General features: G+C 43.1%; 2 protein-coding genes across 13 annotated transcripts in view; one reads left to right on the plus strand and one right to left on the minus strand.

The window, feature by feature from the left end:
- The window catches only part of Fkbp14 (FKBP prolyl isomerase 14), a 12,567-nt gene extending 4,330 nt beyond the window's left edge, over nt 1-8,237 (minus strand). Inside the window, exons 1-6 of one of the 2 annotated variants that reach the window (XM_029567574.1) lie at nt 5,170-5,308; nt 4,126-4,201; nt 3,598-3,688; nt 3,110-3,118; nt 3,000-3,026; nt 2,450-2,577 (exon numbers count right to left, since the gene is read on the minus strand). In XM_029567574.1, the coding sequence (XP_029423434.1) occupies nt 2,450-2,577; nt 3,000-3,026; nt 3,110-3,118; nt 3,598-3,688; nt 4,126-4,152 (282 nt within the window). In that variant the 5' untranslated portion in view covers nt 4,153-4,201; nt 5,170-5,308. Of the gene's footprint in view, nt 1-2,449; nt 2,578-2,999; nt 3,027-3,109; nt 3,119-3,597; nt 3,689-4,125; nt 4,202-5,169; nt 5,322-6,057; nt 6,306-6,921; nt 6,992-8,108 lie in introns of those variants that run through there. The other variant, XM_017800223.2, reaches the window with a different exon arrangement.
- A 256-nt stretch (nt 8,238-8,493) lies between these two features.
- The window catches only part of Plekha8 (pleckstrin homology domain containing A8), a 75,738-nt gene continuing 72,752 nt past the window's right edge, over nt 8,494-11,479 (plus strand). For 6 of the 11 annotated variants that reach the window (XR_003850854.1, XM_017800220.2, XM_029567569.1 and 3 more), the window contains exon 1: nt 8,494-8,735. Coding sequence is in view for 7 of the 11 variants with exons in the window: in XM_017800220.2 (XP_017655709.1) it covers nt 8,696-8,735 (40 nt within the window). In the remaining 4 variants the exon portion in view is untranslated. The remainder of the gene's footprint in view (nt 8,736-11,479) is intronic. The other 5 variants (XR_001872647.2, XM_017800222.2, XM_029567572.1 and 2 more) reach the window with 3 other exon arrangements.

Consider the following 11,479-nt stretch of genomic DNA (forward strand, 5'->3'; position numbering starts at 1 on the left):
ATTCTCCTTTTCTATCTGAACATAGGTCTAGTAGAAAGAATGGTGGATTTGGTGTGCTCATGCCACAACAGAGAATAATTAGGGCCCCTGAAGCTCAGAAATCAAAGCAAAGCCTAGCCTGATGAGTGCCTACTCTGCAATTTTCTTTAAAAATATAATAAAGGAGTTGGGGAGATGGCTCAGTGGGTAAGGGCATTTATTGTGCAGGCATGAGGACCTGAGTACAAATCCCCAGGACTCATAAAAAGTACATGTGGTTGTCCATGCCTGTAACCTCAGCACTGGGGAGTGAAAACAGGGAGATCTCAAGAGCTTGCTGGCCAGTCAGCCTGGGTGAAATGGTGAGTTTCAGGTTCAGTGAGAGCCACCAGGCAGTAAGGCAGAAAGTAACAGAGGAAGACACCCAGCATCCTGCTCGAACCCCTGCATGCGTGCTCATGAGTACATGTATTGCATACGCATGTGTATGGACCATATGCATACACTTCACACACAGTGTACCACATGCATGCAGTGCCCACTGAAGCCAGAAGAGGGCATGGGATTCCCTGGAATTGGAGTTACAGATAGTTGTTAGCTGCCATGTGGGTGCTGAGAACTGAACCTGGATCCTCTGCAAGAGCAGCCAGTGCTCTTAATCACTGAGTCATCTTCCAGTATTATCATTTCTAATCACATCCTCACTCCATCTATTTAGAAATTTCAAGTCCTCTCTCTTCAAACTCCGATATATAAACATATGCTGTTTGTCAAGGTTAAAGTAATTCAATGCAGTTGAAAAGAAAGGAAGGAGGGGAGGGGCAGGAGGAGGTAGATGAAGAGGAGAAGAAACTCTTAATGTAGACTCTATCTCTGGGATATACTCTAAATAAAGCAAGCTGTCTTATTGTGCTACCTTTTGTGTAGAAAGGAGGAAATAAGATTATGCATTTGCATAATACTGGAAGAATATATTAGAGACTAATACACCTGGATGGGGGTGGGGTCCTGAGAAGAAAACAGTGATATAGGTACAATAAACACTTTTTGATTTTTTTCTTTCTTGGGGTACAGACTGATCTCAGAGCCTTGTACATGCGAGACAAGTTCCCTTCAACTGAGTTACATCCCCAGTCCAAGACTTCTTAATAACACTTTATAGTGATTTAAAAAAAAAAAAAAACCTCATAGGAATATGTTATATATTCAAATGTTTTTTAGTGAGAGAGAATTACAATTTATCTTGGATGGGGAAAAAAACAATGTATATGACTGTGAACACCGTGAGATGTGAAACCTCATGAGGCAGGCCTGTAATCCCAGCACTTGGGAAGCTGAGGCAGGAGGTTCACAAATTCAAAACCTGTTAGGCTAGAATGGGAAATCCTGTCTCAACCAAAACAACAAACACACACCATGACGAAGACCACCACCACCACCACCAACAACAACAACAACAACAAAACCTACAAAGAAACAGGAAAAACTCACTAGTGTTGATCCTAATCCCTTGGTTCATAGTAACTTGGCTTATCTGAGACTCAATCATTTCCTGGTCCTTAGAGTGAAACTGATTATAACATTAAGGACTGGGTATCAGCCTGGCCCTGGCAGACTCAGAGTGTAGGTAGATTAAAATACATAGGGTACGTATCTACCGCCACTTCTTTCTCCACAAAAGTCAGATTACTACAGTCTGTGCAGGGACTGGGGGTGACTGGGGAAAACTCCTCTGTGGAAAACCCAGAAATCCCTTCTTCCAGGGATTCACCTCACAAGCCTGGACATGCCTGATGGAAAGAAGGAGTACAAAACTCAACAGCCAGTCTGTCATGGTGAGAGAGAGCAGGAATGTCTACACAAGAGAAGACTTCTCAGGATATCTGTTTCTCATATAGTAACTCCAAATGGGAACTGTCAGGGCAAAATGCAGTTTTCCAAGACCCAAGGGTGAGGACAACACAACCAATGCAAGGCCAGTGAGAAGGGAAAAGGCAAAAGACTAATTCGTGCTTTCTAGGTCTCAATGTAGTTCTCCCTGAAGCAATGATTTCCTATGGAAAAAGAGACAATTTTCAAAGCATAAGTACTTTATGAAAATTTCTAAATAACATTTTTACCTAAATAAAAAATAAATTAATTTTCAGGGCTAGAGAGATAGCTCAGCAGTTAAGAGTACTTACTGCTCTTTCAGAGGACCAGAGTTCCATTCCCAGCACCCATGTCTAGTGGCTCACAACCACTTGTAACTCCAGCTCCAGAGGATCCCATGCCCACTTCTGGCCCCTGAGGGCACCTACACCCATGTGGCAGACACATACACACATACATATGCACATGAATAGAAATTTTCTTTAAAAATCTTTTAAAACTTTTTCTTTAAAAAAAGTAAGCTTTAAGAAGAAGAAGGAGGGAGGGAAGGAAGGAAGGAAGGAAGGAAGGAAGGAGCAGAGGCAAAAGGAAAGGCCACCTCGTGTTTAGAAAGTTTCCAGTCATCATTGAGATCCATTTCTTGGAATGACTCGTGGGACCTTGGTCCATTTCGAATCTCCAGGAGATCAATGTTGAATATCAGTGTACTCTCTGGGGGAATTTTACCTGATATTAGGAGAGAGGGAAATTTTTATTTAAAAAAGTTCAAAAGTTTTCATAACAAAATCAGTTGTGGTAACGTACAAGACATTTTAACTGCATCCAATGTAGAGACTCCCTAAGATTGTCACATATGGCAGAAATTACTTACACTGGCATTAAGTGTCATTGAGAAAAGAAAGAAAAAGAAGGATTAATCCATTCGGACTAGATGAGCGAAAGGATTCTGGTTTTGTCTTAGCAATAAAACACATACTCAGACATATATGCAGATATTCCTAAAAGTCTTGATGGTAAGTTTCAAATATAACTAAGATTCTGCATGTTGGATGTCAAGAATGACCTTTAAAGGGCTTTGGATAATTTAGAATTAATTATATAATAAGTGATTTACTAATTTGGGGCAGAAAGTCATGATCTTTAAATACCTATGATTGGTGTTGTCATTCCCACCACTAGGGGGCAGTATACGTTATGGTGAGCTCTGATGACATAACTGAATTTCACATCTGCCACCTCTAGGCTTCAGTTTCCTTACCTGTAAAATCTGTAAAATAATATTTTTTACCTTAGGAGTGTGTTAGAGAAATAAATGGGAAAACCCCTGCAAAAATAAAATTATTCTTGGTAAACAATAAGTTCTTGATATGTTACTGTGATATAATTTTCTTCTAGATTTAAAAAATTAAGTAAGAATGTTCAAAACTTTCAAAAACTTAGAAAATACCCCATGACATAGAAAATTAAAGATATGTTGAAGAGTTTTCTGAAAAGAAAGATAGCAAATCTTTAAAAGTAAAAAGAGCTTGGTTAAAGAACCAGCAAAAGCAACAAACTAACAAATAAAAACAAAGAACCAAAGCCTTCTTGGAATTGTGGACCTTTTTCAAAGTTGCTTCCTTATATACAAGTCTACGAAGACTCCTTAAATGTGTTCTAGTTTTCTCCCTGCCCCTCGCAGTTCCATGAAACAGCATTATAAGTTTCCAAGAGAAAAAAACACTCATATTATGAGCCGAAGCTTACCGTTGCAGATGCACACAGGGGAGGGACATGCACTAGAGCGGTGGGAAAGCTGGTATCTTTCCAAGGAGGCATGCAAGTATGTACTAAAGCGCTACAAAATTAGTAGTAAATACATATTCAGAGTTAGTTTCATGGCACACAGTTGAAGGAACTGACTGATTTAGATCTTTTCATTTATGAAGAAAAATTGAGCTAAATACAGCAGAGAAAGGGCTAGAATAACACTACTAATGTTACATATATAAATATTAATGGTGAAAAAAAGATGACAAAAGTGAAAGAATACTTCTAGGCTTAGAGAGACATTTCCTACATGCTAGATAAAGATCATGATTAACATTAAAATTTAATTTGTGTAATAATTCCAAGTCTATGGAATCTGGTTTCTATAGCTAGCTCTATTTTAAAATATCTCATGATTCATACACAGCACTAGCTGCCTTCTTAGGAAACTGGGGCAAGGAATCCTGACTGCTTCTTTGTGGTGGTGAAGCTTCAGCCTGATGCTGCTGGGAGGGCTACTTATACCTCGTCAGGGTGGTTCTTTATCTGCATCTGAAAACTGGTTCATTGTTTTTTCTTCATTGCACAAGCAATTCACATTCTTCATAGAGAATTTGGAAGATAAAATCAGAAATCAATATAATTCTCAGTATCACAGTTCATTGTGAATACTTTTATTTATTGTGATTTACTTTTATTGTGCATATACCTCCCCCAATCATGCAGAGAAAGCTAGATATACAGTAACTTGTTTTCTACTTTTATGTCATTTCATAGATAGATGATAGATAGATGATAGTTTTGTTTTTTTTTTTGTCTTTTTGAGACAGGGTTTTCCTATAGCTCCAGCTGGCCTGGAACTCACTATGTAGACCAGGCTAGCCTTAAACTCATGAAGATCCACCGGCCTCTGCCTCCCAAGTGCTGGGATTAAGGTGTGTACCACCCACCCGAATATAATTTTTAATCTTTGCCAATGGCATTTTAAGATCTGGGTTATATTTTATTTAGCTATACTCAACATTATATACTAAGGTTGGTCCTTTTTCCCCTCCCCCCTATCAAACCAATGCAGTGATAGACATTCTTGCTCACTAATCTGTCTCTTCATAGTTTAGATTTCAATGAGGATACTACATATGCAGGCCAGTTGATAAGCAGCATCAACAGCCCCTTGGAGACCTGTGTGAAGTCCCTTTCAAATACCAGGTGTCTGTGCCTAGGAGCAAATTGGCACAAAAGCTGTTTAGACTAGCTAGCCAGCTTGTAACACAGAGAGAATTAAAATCAAGTAACTACATTATTTTTAAAATAAACTGTTAAAAGCTTTACAAATTCATTTAAAAGCTAAAAGCAAGAAAGAAATATAGTAGACTTCCTGGTTGTAATCCATATATACAGCCCACACATAAACCCAATGCCTTAATAATGTATATTCCGAACGTTTAAATCAGCAAAAATACTTATAGTGAATGGTCTCTCTTGTTGCACTGTTAAAATGAATTGGTGAGTTTCAGTCAGAGGCAGAGCCATTCTAGTTACACAGTGGTGATGGCTACACAATTTTACCTTTTCCTTCTTTGCCATAGCCTAGGGCTGGAGGAATGATTAGCTTCCTCTTTTCTCCCACACACATCCCCTTCAAGCCCTGGTCCCAGCCTCTGAGAGCCTCCAGAATGCCCAGGGTAAACCAGATGGGCTGGCCGTTGTTATGCTTGTGACTATGATAGAAAGAAAACACATTAGATTTTTTTTTAAGCAATAGGACTTCAAACCAGGGCCCCATCATGATGAACAAGCACTTTAAACATCAGAGATTTTTTTTTTTTAGTAACTTTAAAAAATGTTGTGGTGCATTTTTTTCACCATAAGTGGTTAAGCATATTGACTTGGAAATTAATGAACCAGTTATTCTTTCTTTGAACCCAAGTCAATTTCACAGCAATTCAATTCACTACCCACTTTTCTTGATGCAAAATTCATAAAATGACTCAGCTTGAGAAGGACAAAAAGAGCAATAAAAATATTTAATTTGAAGATGTACTTTATAACAAGTATTTGGCTTTTAACTCCAGTGATGATCCTATCACTGATTGGTATCCTGGAAGGATGATTTCCAGAGTTGACCCCTCTGCCCTCCAAGAATGGAGTTTAAGGTGTAAAACTTCTTTTAAATCTTTTCTACTTATTGCTTAATTATAACCTAGTTATTTCTGTAAAACTTCTTAGATTCTAGTTCTAATTTTATAACAAACACGATTAGGAGAAAATTAATTCATCAAGACTACATTTTCAGTAAGTTCTTTCAAGGCTTTTTGACAATTTTCCATTCAGGAATGGAAGCAGGTATGTCAGATTTTTTTTTTTAAAGAAAGGTGAAATTAGCTTTCCAGCAGGAAAGCTGGTGTGGGTGGGTGCATCCTCTAAAGTTTTTGCCAGTCAGGCATAATTACTTACGTGGAGTGGAAGAGGGAGCCATCCTTTTCTAAATAGCCCTCATAGTGGACCAACATCAGGTCCCCTCCCTTGGTCTTGCGATGGCAGATGAACGGCTTCTGGAGCACTTCAATTTTCACTTCTGGTTCAGGGATCAGAGCCCCACTCAAAGACGTAATCAACAGCGTCAAGATCGAGTTCCAAAAGAAAAACCTCATGTTGCTGGAGCTGGAAAGAAGTTCCTACAAAACTAGAGAAAGGGCTCCCGACTTCATAGAGTTAAAAAAAAAAAAAAAAAAAAAAAAAAAAAAAGTAGCTGACGCCTCAGAGACAGCGGCCTGGGGCAAGTTCACGACTTCCCAGCCTAAGAAGACGTGGCACTTTTAGTACCAACAACTTTCCCACTCATTGCTAACTCACCTTTAAAGGGTTAAAGCCAAGCCCGGAGCTGATTGGTTGCGATGAGGCCGCCGCTTGAGAAGGGCGACCTTCCATTGGCTGGTGGTACTGTCCCTCAGGCTCCTTAAGCCAATGGTACCGCAGTAGTGCAGGCTTTTGCGGTGGGCAAGAGCCCGACAGCCGACCAGCGGGGAGCCACCCTCCCTTCCACCCCGCACCCCCTCACCACCTTAGAGCCTGGGGATTAAAGCGTTTTCACATTTTGGGACAGCAGTGGGGTACAGAGCTAGCCGGAAGCTGCCCTAGCGGCTTTACTTCCGTGAAGAATTCCTACTAAGCCACGGAAGGGGAGTCTAGGGCCCGACACCCTAGGAGTTTCAGGAAAGCCCCCCCTCCCCCCAGTTGGCGAGCAACCCCCCAAGGTGCCACAAGCAAAGGCTCGGGGCTATTGCTTATTAATTTAGGATGTAAACTGTAAGGATTTACCAGGTGCTTTAAGGTTCACAAAGCGCATTCCTGATGCTCAAGCCTCACTACCAACACGAGTTATTTTCTCCTATTGGGAGATAAATAAATTTAGACTAGGCGAGGTCACCCGCCAGTTTAAGCTCACTTGACTACAAAGCGTTTGAGCTCCGCCTTAAGACTAGACCTGATTCATTCTTCAGCACCACCGTTAAGGACTGCTAATAATTCATCACCCGAGAGCCCGTAGCATAGCGAGTAAATAAGACTAAGGACGTCCCTAAAGAAGAAATGCTAATTGTGTTTACAAATTCCTCAGCTTAAATCTCCTATCCGGTTCACCTAGCTTCGAATGCAATACATTGTAGACGGAAACTGGAAAGGAGGATCTGTAGGTTTGTGGGGACGAGAGAGGAGGGATGCACACTAATCAATATTTGAGTTTCGGGTAAATAACTTGCGCTATCCTTATTTGCTAAATCGGACAACCTTACATTATGGAAAAAGAAAAAAATGCCCACAAATAATCATGTTAGCACTTCAGTGCCTACATTACACCTAAACCATTTGGATTGTATCACGCTCTTAACCTTCCCCTTCCACTTAACCTGTGATTAACACTTCTCTTAGTCAAATATCCTGACAACAGTGCATTTTCACACTTTTATTTGCACAGGAATTCTCCCTAGGGCTCTTGTCAAAATGGATATTTTTGATATAAAAGATCTGGGACGAGATTCAGCGGGGTTTTTTTCTTTTCTTTCTTTCTCTTTCTTTCTTTCTTTCTTTCTTTCTTTCTTTCTTTCTTTCTTTCTTTCTTTCTTCTTTCTTTTCCTTTTTTTTTTCTTTCATGTTTTTGAGACAGGCTCTTACTATGTAGCCCCTGCTGGCCTGGAACTCATCATGTAGAGCAGGCTGTCCTTGATCTCCCAGAGATTCGCCTGCCTCTGCCTCCTTAGCTGGGATTAAAGGTATTTTTCACAGATACCCAGGTGAAGTCAATGCCAGCTGTCCAAAGACCACACTTTCAGTAGAGTCCTTGGAGTTTGAATAGCGCCTATTTACAGAAGGATTCTAACCAGAAATGCCCGTATTCTCGTCCAAAGGTCGCTGCGCCCAATCGTTATAACATTAAAAACTGCACCCTTGGGGGACTAGAATCCACCAGGTACCTAAAGCACACAGACCTCTGACAACCAGACCCTTACCCACTTCCGGCACCATTTATACTCGGTGTCCCGCTCCAGGACCTGCCGTTCTCTTCCCTCAAGCGCCGCCCACCCGTAAGCGAGCACCCGGAACTCATTTTCCCCGCGAACTCAGTTTCCTCGGGGGGCTGGCGTCCCGGGAGCCTCCGCCAAACTCGGGCAGGATTTGGGAACGTGCGCGCGGGGTCTCAGTGGGCATGTGCGAGCGCGCTTGGGTGGGCGCCCTCGGCTGAGGTAGCTCGACGCGTGTGCGGCAGCGCTCTTCCGAGCCTCAACCCCACTGTCGCTCCGTTCCTCGGTCCCTCAGCCCCTCAGCCGCTCCGCTCCAGCCGCCCTCCCTACGGACGGCCTGTCCACCCCCCAACTCTCCGCCCGCGTGATTCCCGGCTGCCGGCGCCTAGGCCGCCGCGGTGACCCCGCCCCCGGGCCGAGGATGTGAGGCGGGCCAGCAGTCCCCGCTGCGGGCCCGGGCGCCGGCCGTGGGCGTCTGGGCAGCGCAGGACGATGGCCACGCCGCTGCTGTGGGCCCTGGGCCCGTGAGGGGCCGGGCGCGCGCGGACGGGCGGCCTGGGCGCCCCGCGGGAGCCATGGAGGGCGTGCTGTACAAATGGACCAACTATCTGAGTGGTGAGTGGCCGCGCCAGGGCCTTTGTCTGAGGTCCCTGCCGCTCTCCCCGGGCCGCGCTCTTCCCGGTCGCCTCCACCTCCGCTGGACTGCGCGGCCCTGCAGGGAGCTGGTCGCAGCCTTGAGGAGATTTGGGGTGCCCGGAAAGGCAGGGTGCCCCGGGAGCCCGCTGTGGGCCCTCCCCCTCCTCCCGAAATCTCGCAGATTAACCCGGGGGCGGGCTCACCTGGCCAGCAGGCGGGTCGGAGGGTTTGAAGTGAACGCCTGCAGTCCCCTGCAGTAGAGAGGCGAAAGTCCTTCATCCAGTGCGGACACTTCCCTAGTCCCGGGCAGGTCATCTCCCTGCTGACCGAGGTAGCCCAGCTCCAGCCCCGCAGTTCCAAATCCCCCAACTATGCATTGGGGCTTTGTCTTTCTCGCCCAACATTGCTTTTGTTTCAAATTCAAATAATTGTAAAATGAATGCAGGTATTAGCAGCCGTTTTCTTACCTTACCAAGCTGGGTGGCTTAAAAATAGCACTCTGACCCCTTTGCAATTTCTGGAAGCACTTTCTAAATATCTTGAGGTTCAAACTATTCCTCAGCTTTGAAGATGATTCATAAGCATTTTTTTTTCATTTGAGCAACTAGTGTTTAATATGTGCTATATAAACTGCTAGGTACCATTTTAGGATTAAACTTTTTATTATGGGAAATGGGTTAAGAATTTAACATTTCAGTGGGATACATTTGAAACCAGGAATGGGCTCGTTATCTGTTAAAGTTGGAGACAGATTTTCCTACCCTTTCCTTGATGAGAAATGTTTAAGGGTAATGTGAGGATACTGTTTTATGGACATGTGTCTGGGAAGAGTAGGCATGATAACTTTGGGGTCACAGGACACTACAAACAAAAGTGCACCTGTTGGGTGTGCCCAAAGTCTCCTTCCTCTGCAGAGTGTGGTAATTAGCAGAGAGTTGTTTGTTTTCCCCATCATCACTACCAGAGAATTTAAAAGACCTGGCCTTCACTTCGGGGATCTTCAGTGAGATTGTGTTCAGAGAGATTGTGTTAGATGTGGATAAATTCAAGCTGGGCCTCCGTTTGTTGAATGCCAGAAGCTGATTAGCATTCTGTCTAATGTACACCACTCCATTTTCATTTTTGAAGTCTTCTTAAGCTCCAAGAGGTGTGCATTTTATGCCCTTGAATTAAGTTTAATTGCTGGTCCTTCTCTTTTTCTTTTTCTCTTCCTCCCTCCTTCCCTCCCTCCCTCCCTCCCTCCCTCCCATCTGTCCTTTCCTGACTGTCCTTGTGTATCCCTCATTGCACTAAAATTTCTCTAGAAGAGTCTTTTGGAATCTTTGTCATGTGATGCTCATACCATCTATTCTGTTGTAAAATGGTCTACTTTTTTCTTCCCCAAGTAAGAGAAGTTAATATGCTGAGTGATGCCAGGACAAAGTGGCAAGGCAGGCAGAGGCAGCTGTCTTTCCATCTAGCTGCTTGTTCCTTTTTGGCTTGTATGTCCCTTGCTTTTCATAGAAGTTCATCATACCACTGGCTACTTTTCCGGATGTACTTAGAAGGATTCAACAAGTTCTCTTTCATTAGAAGGTAAATTTACTTTGGAAAAGAATGGTACTAGCTTAGGACATACTTCTTGTTTTCTCTGCCCTCCTTTGCTGGTTGGTCTCCCCCAAAGAACATGTTTGAGTGGGAATGGTAGGCTTGCATGAAGACGTTATTACTTTTTTCCCTGAAGCTTAATTTTTAAAATAATTTTTATAGACATATTGTTACTTTAAAATACATACATATCCCTATCCAGGCATCTTCTGAATTCTTCTCCGAAAGGAGTTCACAACCCATGCCTCTTTTTGTGTAGTTCGTGTGTTTCTGCATGTGGACAACTTCATAAGGGATAACAGTGTCAAATTGAAGAGAAGTTTAGTTTATCCCTTCATCCTTTAAATCTTTGGAAAATGTGATTAATTTTTCTTTTGTGGTACTGGGGATCAACCCAGGCCTAGAGTGTTCTGGGCAAGTATTCTACCGCCAGCAACGTCTAATGTTAATTTCATTTACTAGCTACCTATTGTAGACTACCACTGTGCTAAGAACAGGGGATGCAGTGATGAACAAGGAAGACAGCTTTCTTATCCTCCTTGAGCCTGTTGTCTGGCTGTAAAAATGATTGGATAAGTAGTTAGAAGCATGTTCCAAGTGTTTGGGGTAGGCTTTGAAACATCAGGGAGGTTAGTTAGGATTGTTGGGGAAGGCTGCTTTAAGTAAGCAGAACTGAAGGACAAATCACCCTAACTAAGTGGGCCTAGGCGGCAGTGCAGTTGGAGGCAGTGAGGAAGAACTTTAGACACAGGGAATGCTTGTTTGAAGGCCTCAATTAGGATAGGGACCAGTGAGTTTAAGGAAAAGGCCCATCTGGCTGGAGACCTGAGAAGAGCCAGGAGACAACAAAGATGCAAGGGTTTTGGGAAGCCTTACCATGGCCTATGCAAGTACTGTGGTATTGTGTGTGTGTGTGTGTGTGTGTGTGTGTGTGTCTGTGTGTGTGTGTGTGTGTGTGTGTGTGTGTGTGTGTATGTATCAGAGGTGGTGAACCTTAAACAGGCTACTCTGCTTGTATAATAGAAAGTTTTCTGGTTACATGTGTAAGGACATAGCTCAGTGGAAGAGCTTACCTGGCAAGCAAAAAAGAATCAGGTGTTTATTTTTGTTTTTGTTAGGCATGATGGTGGCATGTG

The sequence above is a fragment of the Nannospalax galili genome, unplaced genomic scaffold (assembly GCF_000622305.1).
Source record: "Nannospalax galili isolate Female #2095 unplaced genomic scaffold, S.galili_v1.0 scaffold158, whole genome shotgun sequence".
In the NCBI taxonomy this organism is placed as follows: Eukaryota; Metazoa; Chordata; class Mammalia; order Rodentia; family Spalacidae; genus Nannospalax; species Nannospalax galili.